The sequence below is a fragment of the Cetorhinus maximus genome, chromosome 14 (genome assembly GCF_964194155.1).
Source record: "Cetorhinus maximus chromosome 14, sCetMax3.hap1.1, whole genome shotgun sequence".
Taxonomy (NCBI): Eukaryota; Metazoa; Chordata; class Chondrichthyes; order Lamniformes; family Cetorhinidae; genus Cetorhinus; species Cetorhinus maximus.
The window spans coordinates 4546946-4566582 of record NC_135892.1 but is presented as its reverse complement, the minus strand read 5'-3'; the positions used below and the strand labels follow the sequence as shown (position 1 = coordinate 4566582).

Here is a 19637-nt window from a genome sequence, read left to right as displayed (position 1 = left end):
CTACGAAATGAATATTTGAGTTGGGTAATGAAGTATTAGGTAACTTAGTCACATTAATAAACATGAAGACATGTCCACTGAGGCTTTCAACTTTGGAGGAAGATTGACAGAAACCCCAGATAGATGCATAAATAGGATTTCAGCCAAAGGTTAGAGGCTGTCCAGGAGAACCCCTGAGGAAACTTCTGGCACTAGATTCCTAGTCTGCGTTCTTAGGGATGGAATTTCTCCTGCTGATAGCTCTACGAGAAAGTTGGTAAGGTGTACAAAGGAGAAACTCATGCTTTGCACTTCTCCCCAACTAAAATTGGAAATTTGTTTCACCTGCTTCGTTATTAATTTCTTGCTCTGAATTACAAGAAGGAAATTGCCCCTCAAGGGAATGATGTGGCTTCTGCAAACCTCACATTTATTATGTGCAACTAACTATGTGGTTGTTTCAACATCATATTATTGTAAAGCACAATGTTGCTAGTGGTTTAATATTCTTGTTTTTGTTTAAGTGGATATTATCAATGTTGCACATCTACACTTTGTACATAGTATTTACAGCACAGAAACAGATCCATTCCAGTGTTCCTGCTCCTCCCATCCTTCTACATCTAACTCCATCAACATATATACCTATTTTTTTATCAATCATATTTATCTAGCTTTGCCACTATATTTAATGTATATCTTCAAAAAAAATTGCATGTAGGAAAGGATTTACATGTTTAATAATTCAAAATGAACATTTCGTTTTGACACAAATTACCAAGGCTGTGTTCAAATGTACGTGTACTCCTTGGCCTGGAAATTTACTACTGCATTGAGGGGTGAGAGGCAGACATGGCTCCAGAGTTGGCTTTCCGGTGCCCGGAAGAATGGTGATAGCCAAATGTCGGTGCCGGCCTAAGATGGCGAGCAGGGTCCGGGAAGGAAGAGGGGAAGTAACCGGAAGGGAATCTGACAGCTGCCTGTGAATTTAAGGTGGAGTCTGGAGGAGCAGCCCTACTATCTGCCTGAGAACGCTGATCGTAGCAGGGTGACAAATTTTGGTGAGGGGCCTCAAACAGCTGGTCGCCCTCCTGTTTCTACACACCTGCAAAATGGATGTGGAGCCAATGAATGTCTAGGCCATTGTGTTTTAGGTGAAATATATTGTGTTGATATTTTATAAGTTATTTTTAATTGCGCACGCTAGATTTAATTGTACTTTCAAATATTTTTAGATATTCGTAGGCCAGAGGAACTTTCCCTGTTGAGACCTCGAGATAATATCGCAAAAAAGAAGAGGAAAGAGAAGAACAATAAGCATCCAATCGATGAAGATATTTTAGACTTGGACCAGGTGCCAGTATCCCCAGGATCAGTAGGTAATATTTTTTTTTTAAGGGAAGCTCAATCTTCTAAAATGTTGTAAATAATTGGTTTGCTTTCAAAAGATATGTATATTTGGGAATGATTTCTTCAGTTTTGAAACTGTACTCTCAAAAAACATAGAGGTTGTGTGTATCTTCTGTCCGCAATGCATTTCTCAAAACATGCATTGAATTCATTTCTTTTAATTCTGCCTGTTGCATGACTGATTTCCAATCAAATTGTACTCTTAAGAGCTGAATTAGGAACATGTTAATGTTGCAACAGTAACATTTATTTTCTTATTTATGCAGTATGCTTCATTTCCTAATGATAACAGTGAATTGATCCATAACTTGTCACCACAATAACCCCTGCCAACGCAAGATGGCCGCCGACAGCACTTCTGCACATGTGAACTTGTCAGCGCATGTGCAGAATCCAATGGCGTCATTTGCAGGAGATACAAATACACCCTCATTAACAGTGATATTAGCTTCTTTTCAGCAGTCTTCAAACTTTTAATAATGAATCTTATTTCATTGCCCATGTATCCCCCAAATGATTTATACCACAAGAAACACAACACAACCAGGTGGACCATCCTCCTGAGCTAATTAAAGTGCTAGTCTGAAATCTTCGCGCTCGCTCGCACTCGCTCACTCTCACCAGCCATTTCTTTTGATATTTCATCTTTTAATAAGCTTCTAAAAGAGCACCAATATGAATTGCAATTTTAATTGGGGGTTGGGGATGAGAATGGACAGATGGAGAGGGTCCCATTTGCTACTTGCTCTTTCCAGCCCTGTCGGTGAGGTTTGGGGTGGGCTGTGGATGCAGGGCATTGTTAAAAGTGTTGACTTGATGCTGCTGGCAATGTATTTCCAATTGCAGGGCCAGTGATGACAGCACATGTGCCCTACTGCACGTTGTCCATTATAAAGAAGGCGGCCATGCATATAACTGTGTATGCGCAGCATTGGCAGCAAACAGCCATAAACAAAAGGCTTTTACCTCAAATTATTTTTAAGCAAAACAGCACTTCTGCTGGACCAGCATATATAATATGATGTCTCTGTAACATGATGCCATCCCTTGGCAACAAATGGTTTCATGATGGACACTATCACATTTTGTCTATTCATTATGGCTTATTAAGGGAACTGGGACCAATGGTTTAGGGCATGAGTGAACATGTTTGATTCTTTTTGGAAAAAGCTGAGAATAAAATACATTTTTGCAAGGTCAATTTTCTTATTTTCTCTCATTTTTTTGAAGTCTCTGTGCAATGTTGACATTCTGGCAATGTCAACCTGAAAAGAGAGAGCCTGAATGATTGGGTCTCCAGTTTTCTTCTTCCTATGAGAAGTGTGTTTTCCCTGTAAGATGTCTTCTTGGATTTTGTGGTGGTAATGACGATGAAACTACCAGCATCTGCTGTCATTACTCCACTGAAGCTCTCAGCAACTTCTGGAGTCCGAACATGTGCAGTGTAACATGGAGATCCAGATATTTCTGTCAATGATTCTGTACTTCTCCATTGGTGTGCTGTTGAGGTCCCCGCAGAGTGCAATTCCTAAGCAATCAGTGAACTGACAAAAAATTTTATGCTACTGGTCTTGCTGTAAAAAATCCTGAAAAAGTTACACCTTGAGGTGAGGTAAGAGTGACTGCTCTTGACATCAAGGCAGCATTTGACTGAGTGTGGCATCAAGGAGCATAACCTATGCATAACCTATTTACTTGCCCTTCCTATATCATTGGTACCTACATGGACCACGACATCTGGATCCTCCCCCTCCCGTTGCAAGTTCATCTCCAGCTCTGAGCCAATGTCCCGAACCCTAGCACCAGGCAGGCAACACAGCCTTCTGGACTCTTTCTCTTTGCTGCAGGGAATAGTGTCAATCCCCCTCGCTACACTGTCCCCTACTACCACTACATTCCTGTTTGTTCCCCCCACTTGAATGGCTTCCTGTACCATCGTGCCATGGTGAGCCTGCTCATCCACCTTGCAGACCTCACTTTTATCCGCACAGGTTGTGAGCACTTCAAACCTGTTTGGCAATTGCAAAGTCTGAGGCTCCTTCACTACTGTCTGCTCAGTCCCTTTATGTGCCTCGCTCACGGTCACATCCTCATGTCCCTCACTGCTGACTAAAACAGACAACCCTACTCTGAGGTGTGACCATCATCTCAAACCAAGTGTCCAGGTATTTCTCGCCCCCTTATGTTGTGCAGTGTCCCCAGTTCGGCTTCCAGATCATTAATCCTGATCCGGAATTATTCCAGCTGCTTACACTTTCTGCAGACATGTTTGTCCTGGATCACCATGGTGTCCAAAATTGTACCCATATTCCACAGCTGCAACAGAACATCTGTCCTGCAATTGTTACTTATGTTATTTAGTTAATTTAGTTTAATTACTTTCTTAATTAACTTAGATTAATTCCTACGTATGCTACAATTTACTGTGCTTATTAAATGCTAGTACCACTGACAAATAAAAGTTACACATTTCTTAACTACACAGGTATGTGTTTTAAGTGTTTATTTTAAAATTAAAATAAAATAATTAAAGTTTTTGTTCTATTTTATTTATAGATTTACCTTAACCCCCGTGTCCTAAGCCAGTTATTAACACACAGTCCCTAACACAAAAGACTTACTGACCAATCAACTTACAAAAGTACAGTATTTATACTTTTTTAAACCTTAGGAATAAAATAAACCTTAACCACTTAGTCGACACTTACCAAACAGCTAGCTTCTTCTCCAACCAATCAAATTGCTTCTTTGCTGTGATATCACTATTTGTTTTCTCGCGCTATTTTCAGTCTCTAGCTAAACTGGAGTCAATGGGAATCAGGGGGGAATCTCTCCGCTGGTTGGAGTCATACCTAGCACAAAGGAAGATGGTTGCAGTTGTTGGAGGTCAGTCATCTCAATTCCAGGATGTCACTGCAGGAGTTTCTCAAGTTAGTGTTCTAGGCCCAACCATCTTCGGCTGCTTCATCAATGACCTTCCTTCCATCATAAGGTCAGAAATGGGGATGTTCGCTGATGATTGCACAATGTTCAGCACCATTCGCGGCTCCTCAGATACTGAAGCAGTCCAAGTCCAAATGCAGCAAGACCTGGACAATATCCAGGCTTGGGCTGAGAAGCGGCAAGTAACATTCATAGCACACAAGTGCCAGACAATGACCATCCCCAACAAGATAGAATCTAATCATCGCCCCTTGACATTCAATGGCATGACCATCGCTGAATCCCTCACTCCTGGGGGTTACCATTGACCAGAAGCTGAATTGGACTAATCATATAAATACTGTGGCTTCAAGAGCAGGTCAGAGGCTAGGAATCCTGCAGCGAGTAACTCACCTCCTGACTCCCCAATGCCTGTCCACCATGTACAATGCACAAGTCGGGCATGTATTGGAATACTCTCCACTTGCCTGGGTGAGTGCAGCTCCAACAATACTCAAGAAGCTTGACACCATCCAGGACTGAGCAACCCCTTGATTGGTACCCCATCCACAAACATTCACTCCCTTCAGCACTGATGCACAGCGGTAGCAGTGTGTACCATCTACAAGATGCACTGTAGGAACTCACCAAGGCTCCTTGGACAGCACCTTCCAAACCCACGATTGCTACCATCTAGAAGGACAAGGGCAGCAGGCACATGGGAACACTACCTGAAAGTTCACCACCAATCCACACACCCATCCTGACTTGGAAATATATCGCTGTTCCTTCACTATCGTTGGGTCAAAATCTTGGAACTCCCTCCCCAACAGCACTGTGGGTGTACCTACACTACATGGATTGCAGCGGTTCAAGAAGGCAGCTCACCATCACCTTCTCAAGGGCAATTAAGGATGGGCAATAAATGCTGGTCTAGCCTGTGATGCCCCCATACCATGAATGAGTGAAGAAAACCTTGTTAAATGAGGTTTAACTGGGTGTTTAATGGCGTACTAAGTTCATAATTACTGCTGAATACTCTTACTCACTTGTCCTGAAAACTTATTTTTATATTTGCGCAATGTCAGATTTCTCCATTATGATAAAAAAAATTCCACATACTTTTACATTTTGAAAAGCTGGTTTGTGATATTGTAGCTATTGTCTTAATCCTAATTTATTTTGCTATCTGAAAATTTAAATTGAAAGTGCTGATAATCAGCTTTTAACTTCTTGGTTTGCCGTCTGAGAGAATACTTCATTGTGATTGGCTGCTTTCCCTGCTTGCTGACATCACTGCTGCTGGACTTGGCCACAGATTTAAACTGTCCTTGGGAAAGGGGAAATCCATGTCACAGTGATTGCTTGATCTTTGTGAGCTGCTTTCTTCAAGTTGCATTGCCACTGATCTAGTCATTATGTATATGTGGGCAAGGCATAAAGACGTGCCCTAGCCCATTCACAAGCTTTTAGATTGGTAAATTGCTACTACCCCACCTCTATTACACGTGATGGTCCTGATACTGCCCTCCATAGCAGTAAAGAGCACTCATTTCCCAGACTCTGCAGAATGGAAAAGGGACAGGGAGCCATTATGTCATGTGTTGCCCTCTTTACTTTGCCTTCCCATTTCCAGGGATGCTGATCTTCTCCAAATAGATCCAGATAAAGTATAGCCATGAAAATGAGGTGGGAAGGGGCATACCCAGTCCTCCTGACTTTCTGCCCTCTTCAGATCGATATAAGGTGCCCAGGTGTTGGGACATCTGAAGAAACTGGTAGTAGGGCTTGCCTGGATCCCACAGTCCGAGATCAAGCGACAAGGAGAAGTAGACCTGAAATGTATTTACCACCTTCTCCCCTGGGATTCGGGCTTTCCTTCCCATCTGTGCCCCAATTCCCAAAAAAAGGTCTATCCTCGATCTCTCTATCCATTAAAAACGACCACCCCATCTGCATCTTCAACTTCCTTTCCAAAGTTCGGGAATGTGTTTTCCACCTTCTATATCTGTTGCTATCAATTCTGCAACTCCTTGTTTGCCTCTTTCCAATTACCTGCTGAATATTCCGAGGAGTGGTAGTCACTGTCGGATTGCCACTCTACTCCTATTTTTTTCTCCACTAAGATGGAGCTCTACGTCACTGGATCGGATTTCCGATCCGGGCCTCTTGAGAAATGTGGAGCATACCTGTTCCGGGAGTCCATCTTCCTAGCGCAGGATTGTCAGGGGAAGCCAAGCCACACCCCCTTTTTACAGCACTAGCTGCCGTGTTTTGTTAAGTCTTCATTCACTAACACACTGAAAAGCTTTGGGACATTTAAACAGCTTTACAGTGTGTTGGTGATTGAGTGTGAGTGAGGTAAGTGGGTAGGTTGGTGAGGTCAGGTCAGGTCTGGTCGATTGTGGGGTTGGGGGGGAAGTCAGAGATTCAGGAGGGAGTTGGAGGATCTGGGGGAGGAAATTGGAGGATTGGGGAAGGGGGTGGGTTCGGATGGTCAGGGCAGGAGAGCCGGGGACATAAGTGTATATTTACCCAGCAGTTAGGCGTTGTTTTTCTCTGTCTGATATTTCCTGGGTAACTATCCAGGTAAGTGAGTCAGGACCCTACAATAGCCAAGGTTATCCGGTCCCACCAGTAGCAAGCAGCGTCGTGGGCTGTCAATTGGCTTTTGGCTGCTCGCCAAATTTTCCCGTCCTGTCCGTGACAATGTCTGCCACTGGCGGGACCGGAAAATCCTGCCCAAAGTCTCTGACTCTAACTCAGAGTTGGAGATTTTTTTCCGAGGGGCCACAGGAGCAAGGGAATTGCCCATCCAAGGTTGAAACTTCCCGGGCAATTCCCACAGCAACTTTGCTTTGGGGCTTTGCACATCTTCTGGGAGACTGGAAAATCTGGGGCCATGTTTCCTCCTCTACTTCAGCATTGAAACTGTCTAAACAAATACACAGGTGACATCCTGTGACTGTGACCATAGTATATTATCTCTCCTCGACACCTCTGCAGCCTTTGACGTCGTCAATCGCGTGATCCTTCTGCAACAGCCCCTCCAATTTCTAGCTTGGTCGGACTGCCCGCACTATGGATTCACTCTTGCATATCATGATTGGAACCAAAGAATTTCTTCTGAGGTCTTTCTCACCCCTGCATTGTCAGCTTAGGAATCTACAAGAATCTATCCTGAATATTGTGTTGGGTCTCATTAACCTTTCCTGATCTTTGTAACTGACAATAAGTATCACAATAGAATCCTACAAAGCTTATTGATCACCTGGTGATCAATGTTATTTCTATCACCCATGTGGGTTTTGTGTTGCCTAGACAGTCTGCAGAAGCAGGTCAGACAACTCACTTTGAAACAGTGCCAGGCATGTCAATCTGTTTCACCCTCTCACTGAGACAGACTGTTCTTGCCATAGAAAACCATTTTAGAAGAGCAATAATCTATTGGGCTTGTTAAAATTAATTTCAAAATATTTAACATAGAGGTTCTTATGGATTGGAATTAAACAGATTTCTGATCTTTTGCATCCCAATCTGCTTGACCTACACTCCAGCCGGATGTTCTCATTGAGATATCCTTAAACGGAAGCTTCAAATATGAGGTGGACAATTAATTGCACTTCCTTCCCCCTTTCGCAAGTCTTCCTGCACTGTGCATTGTTTGTCCTGCTGTCAGAGCAAGGAACCCACTCTCAGACCTTTAATGAATTCACTCTTCTTCAGCCACTGGGAGGTAACACAGGAACAGCATGAAGCAACATGATCTCTAATTATAGGTATTTTGTCCTCAATGGATGTCATGAGAATTGAAATGAAGAACGCCCTAATGGGGAATTGGAGGTTTGAACCCACGGCACTCTCAGTGGCACAATGTGCTCGAGCAACAATGCAGCAGCATCAGAAAACTGACTGTAAAAGTAATTTTTGTGTAGATGTAATTGGTTATTGATCATTGGCTACTGACTGACTATATTAAAAATGCCATGGCAACATTTTCATTAAGAATCACAACAGTTGGTACTGTAGAACAGCATTAATACTGTAATTTTCCAATGTTTCCTGTCATTTGTTGCATTAAGTTTTCTATTCTTATTTGTTAAATATCTTATTGTGTGTTATAGGGGGAAACAATGCAGTTCATTGATTTTTACATATATTGCAATACTGAGTGGAAGATTTCCTCCAATCACTGTGAGCGACATTATCATTATTAAAGGGTGATTTCCTCTGATTACTATTTCTAGTGGAACTGAATACAAGTTCTAATTTTTTCTTTTTTTACAACTTTACCAGAAGGAGCAATCAGAGAACATCTCCCCAGCGGCTTCATGATATCAGTAATACATGGTGACCAAATGAAATATTGCCGCATTATGGCATCTGTCCTTTGTAGTTAGTTATTTATAATGAAGTCTGCTTTACGATTTCCTGCAATGCACATCTGTCGTTAGTCCAAATTAAAATAATGGATCAGATTCAAACCTCCATCCTGAGGTTAGACACCAACAATCGGTACAAAGGTTATTGCTTCATTGAATTGTATTTAATTATCTGCTTGCTTCTAAATACTGTCCATGATTCAGAGTTAATGATATAAATATTTCATCACTATATCTGTCTCATTGTGCAGCAAGCCCTGGTCTGTACAGCAAGACTATGACTCCCATATACGACCCCGTCAATGGAACACCTGTCTCTTCTACAATTACATGGTTCAGTGATAGTCCTCTAGCTGAACAGAACTGCAATATCCTGGCCGTCAGCCAGCCAAACCTAACACCGGAAGCACTGGCTAAAATGTACCGGCCGCAGAATCAAGTCGACAAAGCAGAACTTAATGCTGGGTAGGATTGATTGACATAATTTGTTCACTTATTAACTGGGATTTTAAAAATGCAATGAAGCAAAGGAAAGGCCTCCTTTTATATAACACTTTGCACATGCTGTTGGAGCCAACAAGGTTAAATGATGAGGTCAGGTTGTAAAAGCTACAAGGTTTGTAAGTCCCTTGAGCATAGTAGAGTAAGAGGTGCTGTAACTGAGATGTTTAGAATGTTTAAAGGACACCTTTAAGCGGAAAAACTCTTTCCTCTGACCGGGGAGTCCAGAACAAGGGGGCATAACCTTAAAATTAGAAATCGGCCATTCAGGTGGGTGGGTGATGTCAGGAGGCACTTCTTCATTCAAGGAATAATGAAACTCTGGTTCGATCTTCTCCTAAAATGCTGTTGATGTTAGATCATTTGAAACATTGTATTCAGCCACAGTCTGCAACCTCATGGCCTGGCATAATTACCATCAAGCAAGGGGACCAACTCTTGTTCAATGCCAGGAGCATACAAACATACAGTTTTGAAGCAAAAGTAGACCATTCAGCCCCTTGAGCCTGTTCTGCCATTCAATAAGATCATGGCTGATCTGACTGTGGCCACATTCCACCTACCTCCGATAACCTTTGACTCTCTTGTTAGTCAAGAATCTATCTACCTCTGTCTTAAAAATATTCATTGACCCTGCCTCCACTGCTCTCTGGGGAAGATATTTCCATAGATTCATGGCTGTTGAGAGAAAAAATTTCTTCTCATCTCTGTGCTGTTCTGCCTCATCCAGTCATGAATGGTGGTGGACAATTCAATAACTAACGGGAGGAGAAGATTCCACAAACATCCCCAGCCCCAATGGTAAGGGAACCCAGCACATCAGGGCAAAAGACAAGACTGAAGCATTTGCAAATACACTCAACACTTCTGGCTGAATTTATGACCCATCTCGGCCTCCACCTGAGATCCCCAGCATCACAGATGCCAGTCTTCAGCCAATTCAGTTCACTCCACATGACATCAAGAAACAGCTGAAGGCACTGGATACAGCAAAGGCTATGGGCCCTGACAATATTCTGGCAATAGTACTGAAAACTTGTGCTCCAGTACCAGCCAAGTCCATAGCCAAGCTGTTCCATTATAGCTACAATTTTAGCATCTACCCGATAACGTAGAGAATTGTCCTGGTATGTCCTGTCCTCCAAAAAGCAAGCTACATTCAACCTGACCAATTAGCACCTCATTAGTCTGCTCCCAGCTATCAACAAAGTGATGGAAGGTGTCATTGGTAGTACCATCAAGCGGCACTTACTCAACAATAACCTGCTCACCGATGCTCAGTTTGGGTTCTGCCAACACCTCTCTGTTCCTGACCTCATTACAGCCTCTGTCCAAACATGGACAAAAGAGCTGAATTTTAGAGATGAGTTGGGAGTGATTGCCCTTGATAATTAAATATATGGGTTTAATTGTATAACTAACTTTTATACAGTAAAGATTATTGTATTACGAGGGTCTTTGGAATGTTTATATCATGAGACGGGGCTTCAGAAACAAGAGATCGCTCCCAACAGTCCCAAAAGCTTTGGACGTGCTTTTATGGATGTTGAAATAGCAATGTTGTATATGCTTCACCTTTCTAACACAAGGAGGTATGAAGGTTCTCAAGTGACTGCGTTAATAGCTTCTGTTGAATTGATCAGTTTAACTCTGTTTGCACCCTCTTGAAGATTCAAATCAGTGATTCCTGCAACTGCCTGTCTGGCCTTAACCGTCCCCCCTCCCCCTCCCCCTCCCCAAATTCCTTCTATCGCTGCTCATCTGATGTCATCTCCATTTACTCTTCTTCTTTAGTGCTCAGTGCTCCCTCCAGCGAGTGATTAAGATGAATATATAGATGTATTCAGAACAAAGCTAAGTATACATATGAGGGAGAAATAAATAGACGGTAATGCTGCAAGAATGAAACAAGGCAGAATGGGAGGAGGCTCGAGTGGATTATTAGCATGGACTGATTGGCCAAGTGGCCTGTTTCTGTGCTGTGTTTTCGATGTAACATGCTTATACCCAGCAAGGTATACTCCACCCAATGCTAATCATCATTTCTTTGGGGAGGATTTTTCAGCTGTAGGGTTTCCCACCTCACTACCCAAAGAATCAGCAGAGAATACAGCCCCACCAATCAGAGCAATCCCCACAGCCACTTAACATTCAGAGGAGTGTTAATTGGCTGGAGTCGTGAATTATGCCCCTCACTTGGGTGAAAGTCCTGCCTCAGAGAGTTGCCGGCCAACCTTGATTGGCCACCAGCTCTGCAGTCCCAGCAATGCCAGTGATGGCAGTTGCCAGGAATGGGACCACAAGCAGTTCCCCAGATTCTGCGCCAGAGTTCAGGACCAACTAAGTGTGGGGAGTCTCATGGGGGAGAGGGTGGGGGAGAGGAGGTGAGGCCTGATGGGTTGTAAGGAGATGGGGCTGAGGATCTTGACGGAGAGGCTGGTGGAAGGAAGCACCTGCATGGGGCAAATGTTGTGGTGGGAGTTAAGGGGAACACCCAATGTATAAAGAGGGCTCTTGAGGGAGGCTCCCCTCTCACACCCAAGGCCCAAGCAGGGTGACCTGCCAGCCTTCCCCCGCCGCCCCAAACTCCTCCCACCAGCCTCAAAATTGAGACCAGGCAGGAAGCAATCCTTAATTGCCAACTTGAGGGCCTCAATTGTGATGAGGGAGGGTGGGTGTGCTGCCCTAGGCCTCACCTGCCCCACGTAAAATTGTGAACAGGCAAGGGGGGAGGGGGCAGTGGGAAGGTCACCTGGGAAATTTTACAGGTCCCTCCCACTTGCAAACCCACAAGCGCTGTAAAATTCTGCCCTTCAAGCTCAGAAGTTCTTCCAGAGTAGCCACACTTTTAAGAGTTCTTACGCCTCCAAGTGCCTCAGCTCCCTGCACACAGTGAAAATACACATGTGTTTGAATCTATTGGGCCAGAGTGTTTAGGCAAGTATCAGGAGTATGTTCCAAATTTGATCAGATTTTGGTTCAAAGCAGCCCTCCAGAGTAAAGCTAATGAATCTTAAACATATACATATATGTATGTGTCTGTGTTATATAAAAGTATACAGGTATTATACAGTTTTAAATTATCAAATGGAGATATTGTAAAAAGCTTTATCACAATAACAATCTTAAATACCAGCCAAAGAAATAGATGTGAAAGATAACACTTTTTTGTTATCGATTCAAAACACACTGTTAAAATTAATGCCTGTAAGTAGAATTGAGGAGAATATATGACAAAAATAATACAACAGCAAAAATGAGAAGTGGGCATCAGGTTAAATGATGTGATTAATGTACTTCTGTTATAATGTGCCATGTTGCAACTTTTCGAATGTAACTTAATATGTTTATGATTTGTTTATTGTTCAGTACTATGGTTGATGTATGAGAGAAAATCAATTTAAGTATAGATGCCAAACAAGACTGAGGTTGACTGGGTTGCTATGATGTAAATGTAAAATAATGCAAAAGCAAACAGCAAAGATTCTGCATCAGATCTTCCATCATTTATTTACAGTTTCTTTTATTGCACAATTTCTGCAGATGGCTAGATTCATCACGTTCTCTGATGGAACAAGACATCCAGAAGGAAGATAAGCTGCTGTTGCGTTACAAGTACTACAGCTTCTTTGATTTGAACCCTAAAGTAAGGGACACAGTCATGGTATTCTTTTGAGCATCCCACCCCCGTCCTGAGATTGGACAGAGAAGTTAAGTCAAATGGGGGCATATTATTAGTGTGTAATATGAGGGCGGACAACATGGTGATTCTCTCCGCGAGGAGGTATTTTTGAAGTAAATCAAAAACGTTAATCTTGCTGCAAGACTACAAGCACAGATTGATGAAAAGGTTTGCAATCTTCAGTAGATAATCTGAAGGCTATGACACAAGACCTAAAAAAAAAAATAGTTCATATGCTTGAAATTTCCCTCTCTACTATTTCAGCAGAGATGCAAGCCTAGTTGTTTGTGTGTTTATAGCGCTGTTGCAATGGAGGTATTTCTGACGAATGTGGTAAATATTTGTATGATAGTAACGCATGATCAAGTTTCAGAGCCTGTGCTTTTGTTTTTGGAAGGAGAAGTGGTTGTACTGTGTTTTACTTTTCTCCTCTTGTTCTCCGTCCCATTGCTGGGCTGCATGCCTTTCCTGGAAAAGAGGGATGGTTTGAGGAGTGTCCCTTGGCCCTCTGCAGATAGTAATAGTAATCATGCCAGCGTGGCCATGATCACTTTGTGCTTCCAATTTTCCTTTGTTTCTTGTGGTGACACATCCAGCATCCGTTCAGCTTCACCGCGCAGTAACCTGGATGAGATTGAGAGCTCAGCACCTGAATACACATTCTGGCAGCCAATGACATGTAATACTTTTCTTTTTTTTTCTCTCTAATGAAATATGCTTGTGCATTATATAGTTGCATCTGGATATGTGCTTGACGTCTCTCCCTATTGCTTGCAGTATGATGCAGTCCGGATAAACCAGCTGTATGAGCAAGCACGATGGGCAATTCTGCTGGAGGAAATTGATTGCACTGAAGAAGAAATGTTGCTGTTTGCTGCATTGCAGGTAGATGCAATTGTTAAAAGTGAACTCTTGCTACAAAATCTGTTTCAGCAAGGGGAGAAACATGCCCCAACAGGTGCGTGGAGACCAGGCAGCCCTCCAGCACAGCAGATTTTGATCACAGCTAGAATCTAGGCTCATATTTCTAATTTAGAAAAATAGTTCAAATTGCCCTGCATTTTCGTCCTTTACAATATCGATTTCTGATGTGGCTCATTAAACAGAAGATGTTCTATAAATCAGAAAATGCTGAGAGGACAAGGGTAACTATTTGTAGCTGGTTTTCCAAGGGTCAATCAAAACAGAAATAACAATAAAGAATTAAAATTCATGTGAAAGATTCTGGAAATCCTCAGCAGGCCAGGCAGCCATGTGGAGATGAACAGAGCTAATGGGCCATATTTTCACCATGGAAGAAGGAGGACCCGTCCCTATGAAAACTACTCCTGCATGCACAATTGTCGCTCTGGGGGTGTGGGGGAAGGGTGCAGGTGAGAACATGATAGAGTTGGGCCTGCCATCTCTAAGAGCAGTTCAGAGGCACCAATGGAGGTGGGCGAGTGCCAAGGTGGGCTGGTTAGAAGGCCCGCTTTGGCTGTCTGAGACATATTGGCCCAGTTTTGTAAAAGGCTTTGTTAGGCCATTAGCCCTCACCCCTCAACTCCCCCATCCTCATACCCCCATGCCATCTCCATGCCACCTCATACCCCCCCATGCCACTTCCATAGCCACTCCCCAGAATCCACTAAGGCAGATCTCAGGAGCCATGTGGAGATGACAAAAATAAACATCTAACAATCTAGGAGATCAATCTCTCTCTCACTCACTCACTCACACACACACTTGATACTCTCATTCATGAAACCTATTCAAAGATTTTAAATCACATCAAGCAGTCAATCTATTACAAAAACAAACACACTTCTATTCAGTAACTAAATCAAAGACAACTAAACCTTTAATAGTGCCTTAAAACTATCAATTAAAATGTGAACTCAGTTCCCTATTGAGATGAGTGGTTTTGGAACTTTTGAAATGCAGCCAAGCATTCATAATGGCCTCAGCTGTAATAAGAGAAAACCTGAAAATATCAACAATGAAGTCTATTTAAACTTCAGGAACAGATGGTAATTTGTTTTTTTCTATGCTACACCAGATGGCCTATCTTGGAACAGCGGAAATGAGGTCTGTTTGAACTCAGCGCTAATTTCAAATGGCCCTGCTGAATTTGGGTTTCCTGCCGGCGTGATTCATGCCCCATCCCTTCCCCACTGGCAAAAATGGGATCAGCCAGAAATGGGGACGGGACCTCTGCACCTGGGTCCCGACTGCCATTTTTAAAGGCCTCTGAAGTTGGTCCAACTGTCCAAAAATCCAACCCAGTATTTCAGGTGAACTCTCTTCTCTCCCCTCAGATGCTGCCTGACCTGCTTGAGTATTACAACATTTTACAACCACAAACACATTATACAACCTGAAATTATAGCTCCTGCGTGCATACCCCGCCCCCTCCATGCCCTAAACCAGTTTTACTCCTCTCCCCAGCACAGCCTGTCACCCTAACCTTGCAATCCTAGGAACAGGAAATATCATCAGTTGGTAAGTTATGTTTTGAAAGATGTTGCGATGCTCTCCTGGGCATGCTTCCATCTTCCAACCTCTGTCAACTTAGCTGATCCAAATCTATGCTGCTTGTTTCCTAATTCGCATTTGGTGCTGTCTCTATATCACCCCTGTGCTCCCCAACCTGCATTGGCTCCTGGCCCGGTAATGCCTTGATATTAAGATTCCCATCCTTTTTTCTCCCCCAATCCTTCCATGGCCACATACCTCCTTAAATCCAATTTCTTGCAGCCTAACAACCCGCCAAGATATGTGCACTCCTCCAATTCTGTCCTTGTGGACATCATGATTTTCAATATTTTACCATTCAAAGCCATACATTCAGCTGCCTAGACCTTGTGCTCTGGAGTTCCCTCCCTAAACATTTCCAACTCTACCTCTCTCTGCACATTTAAGACGTTTATTTAAACCTACCTCTGTAACCCACATGTCTGAATATCTCTATGTGGCTCATTGTCAAACTTTGTTTGACACTGCTATGAAGTACCTACATTAAAGGTGCTATATAAATGCAAGTTGTTATTGTTGTTGTTGCAATAGGGTATTTGAGGCATGCTTTCCTGACCAAAAAAATAGAATATATTGCAATCCTCTTTAACAAATAGAATGCTTTAAAAATAAAAGTAGCTTTCTCAAACTTCTCCCAAGCCCAAGATTTTGTTATTTCCAAGTAATGGGGATTCAAAGTCATTTTGTGTACTGTTCCCTTGATGTACAATTGATAATGAAAAAGAAAGACTTGCATTTATATAGCACCTTTCATGATCTCAGGCTGTCCTAAAGTGCTTTGTAGCCTTTTGAAGTTTAATCTCTGTTATAATACAGGAAACGGCGTCAGCAGGTTCCCACAATGTTGAGGATCTGTTTCAGTAATGGATAAATATTAGCCAGGACACCTAACTCCCCTGTTCTTCACAATTCTTCAGAATAGTGCAAAGTGATCTTTTACATCCACCTGAGTGACCTGGTTTAAACATCTCATCCAAGAAACAGTGCCTCTGACAGTGCGGCACTCCCTTAGCATTAGATCTTTGTGCTCAAGTCTCTGGAGGGAGAACTTGAACCCACAACCTTCTAACTCAGAGGTGGGCGTGTGACTAACTGAGCAATGAGTGACATGCCTTGATGTACATATAAATGTTTTTGGATAAAAGTCCTTTGCCTGCTACTTTAATGTTAGGTTTAAAACTTCTGTTAAAGTGGCTGGCAAAGACATAAGAAAGCAGCAATGTAACAGTAAGTCTATAATATTTTTGTGCTGTTGCATAACAATACAAAAATATATCAATGTATTTGGGCTGGGCATGATCAGTGTCAGTGCTCAAAGAAAGCCAAACGCTGTGAAGAGATTGTGTACAACCATTGCCTGGGGCATAGGAGTGCTAACTTTATATTCACATTATGGGAGAACTATGCCTCATTTAAAAAAAAGCAACATACATTTGATTTATCTCAAGTTTAAAAATGGTTCAGTATGCCCCGGAGAACACGCCAACGTGAGTCTAATCTTGAAGAACCAACGAGTGAACACTAACCACTTTGAAGCATCTAGGTTTTCAGTTACACGGGATCTCGCATAGACTGGTTTCAATTAATAAAGTATATTAGGAATGGTGCATTAAGGTTGCTTGAGTAAGTTTGACTACTAACCTAATAGGATCATGTATCCGGATCTGTAATGGCATGTCATACCTAGGGTAGCCCTGGCAAAAGCATATACTTAACGATAGTCATTTCAGTAAATATTAAATGTTAAAATGTTTAATAAATTGTTTCAGTATCATATAAGCAAGTTATCGCTATTATCTGAACCACAAGACTACACTAATGAGCAAGACGTCGATGAAGTTGAGGCTGCCCTTGCCAGTCTAGAAGTGACACTTGAAGGTGGAAAACTTGACAAGATTTTGGTAAGAACATACTTTATTTCGATTTTTAGAATGTGATAACGTGTCCAAGTATTTTCTGAAAATGAAAGTGTGATCTAATAATGAGTTACATAATCCTAAATGTTTGCAATGGATAGTTGCTCAACTGTGTTGCCCAGTCATCAGGCGGAATTTTCCCTGCCCATTGGCGTCGGGTGTCCTGGCAGGCATAAGCAGACAGTATGGCGGGAAGGCCAAAAGTCGGTTTCACAATGTCGTGGATCCAGTTTGTGATCGTCCGCTCCGTCCGTCAATGGCGGGCCACCTTTCCCATCGCCAGGCGTCAGGAACTTCAATGTAATGCATTTACGTATCATCATAAGCCCTGCTCGCCATAATCATCCCCCCCATATTGGATCATCCAGGCACATCGGCATGATTGTATACTGATGTGTTTCACAACTGTACATAAGCAACGTGCACCTGGTGAGCTGCACTTCACTCGGGACTTCGAGGTTTGTTTGCCTACCTTACTTCGGGCAGCACACACGGTCACCAGCGCCAGGCTTCACAGGCAGCACCACATCACTTTTAGGGGGCTCACAGGCAGATCTCTACTTACCAGACCAGCCATAAGGCAGGGGTGGCTTTTCAATGGCTTCACGGCTAGGGTTTGCTTGGGTAAGGGGGAGAAGTGGCCTCAGGCAAGGGAAGAGGCTGCAGGGCTAGGGCTGTACTTGGTAAGGGGAGTCCCAGAGTGTGTGTGGGGGGCACATGTTGATCTGTGCAAGTGGCCTCAAGAGGATGAGGGCTGAGGAGGCAGTCTCCAGATGAGATGAGGCCAGATGGGATGAGGCCAGATGGAGTTGTGAGGGTGTGTGTGTGACAGAGTGAGTGGTGATGTCCCTTGAGCTGGCAGTGAGTGAGATGCCAGCAAATGTGTGATGGGCTTGTGAGTGTGTGAGTTTAGAGTGATGAGATGGTTGCCTTACCCTGGCAGCACGGATGAGATCATTCATCCTCCGTGCAGCATTGGCACTGATCACCACTGCCACCGCCTCCCAAGCTGGAGTGGTGACACTGACAGGCCTCCTGCAACCAGACCGGGTTAAGAGGACGTCGTGGCGGGCTCCAACAGTGTCCAGAAGGCCTCCCAGGGACGCATCACTGAATTGGGGGCTGCAATCTTCTCACCTTTGGGGTCGATGTCTTCTGTGAAGCAGTCCAGGGCTGGAAGCACTAACAGGTGTGTGTGCTGCTGCACTTTAAATATGGTATTCAGCATGAAGAAGCAGCGAGGTGACGGTGTGGCAAGCGTATCGGAGGCCACCAGCCAGTGAAATGGCGTGTATGCCGCGAATGCGTGATTAATGAGATGGGATTGGGGCGATATGGTACAAAAACCCATCACTGCGGCCAGCAGGTAAAAAGTCCTTTCTCCCGCCAGCTACTGCGTTTAATGCAAACCTGGGATGATTCCGCCCATCGATTATTACCAAATTTTATTCTTTAAAATGAATGGGCACGATCTCATATTTTGGGGTCAAAGTGTACGTCTTTGGAAATTTGAGTGTCTAATGAATTAAACTGACCTGAAATACAAAGTATCTACAAATCGTCTCGATCTCTCAAGTTTCCTCTCAGCAATCCCATGCTACTCTCTAATTGGTTCATATCTGTTTGCTAAACTTGACAATGAAGTCCAGAGAAAAGAATGAATTTCATTTGTAGAGAACCTTATTATATCTTGTGCAAATCACATAAATAGGATTGCTTTGAAGCATAGTACTTATGGTGATGTAGGAAAAGGAAATGGAAAGGAACAAGATCCCAAAAATAGCAATGAGATGAATCTATTGGATTGCTAGCAGCAGTGCCAAGAAGATCAAACCTCAAATTTAGGAGACCCAAACACAGGGAATAGTAGAATAGCAGCAACCTAGGCACAAATTTAAGGCCACAGTTGCACATGATAATGGAAAGTGGCTCGGCAAAATTGATACATACTTCTCAGGAATCTCCAACTCAAAGTCAAAACCTGCCCCTCTGCCCTCTACCTCTGATATCCATTTTCTGAGCCAATGATTGGCTGAAGCAGAATGTTCATTACCCCAGGGTATGAATAACATGGGAGCATTGGCTTCAAAATCATCTTTGTCTGATATAAAGCCTACTGCACAAGAAGTCCCCTGATTAGAGCTAGAAAATCTTGAAGAACAAACAAGAATTTTCTTATAGATGCCCCTCATGTCCTTAGATGGATTTCTGACAGACGTGAAGGTGTTCATCACCAGGGGCCCAAATAGGGAGGGCACTGTCACTCATGTAAGAAGCCTTCCTCTGATGTTATGCAGCCTTGATATCCTGCAGGAAGCCCTATGTGATGAT

At 43.1% G+C, this 19637-nt stretch overlaps 1 protein-coding gene across 3 annotated transcripts in view; it reads left to right on the top strand.

Annotated features, from left to right (window-relative positions):
- The window catches only part of fermt1 (FERM domain containing kindlin 1), a 76666-nt gene that overhangs the window by 25486 nt on the left and 31543 nt on the right, over positions 1-19637 (top strand). For all 3 annotated transcript variants that reach the window (XM_078556424.1, XM_078556423.1, XM_078556425.1), the window contains 5 exons: positions 1215-1358; positions 8945-9158; positions 12738-12840; positions 13654-13761; positions 17160-17291. In XM_078556424.1, coding sequence (XP_078412550.1) covers positions 1215-1358; positions 8945-9158; positions 12738-12840; positions 13654-13761; positions 17160-17291 — 701 coding nt within the window. The remainder of the gene's footprint in view (positions 1-1214; positions 1359-8944; positions 9159-12737; positions 12841-13653; positions 13762-17159; positions 17292-19637) is intronic.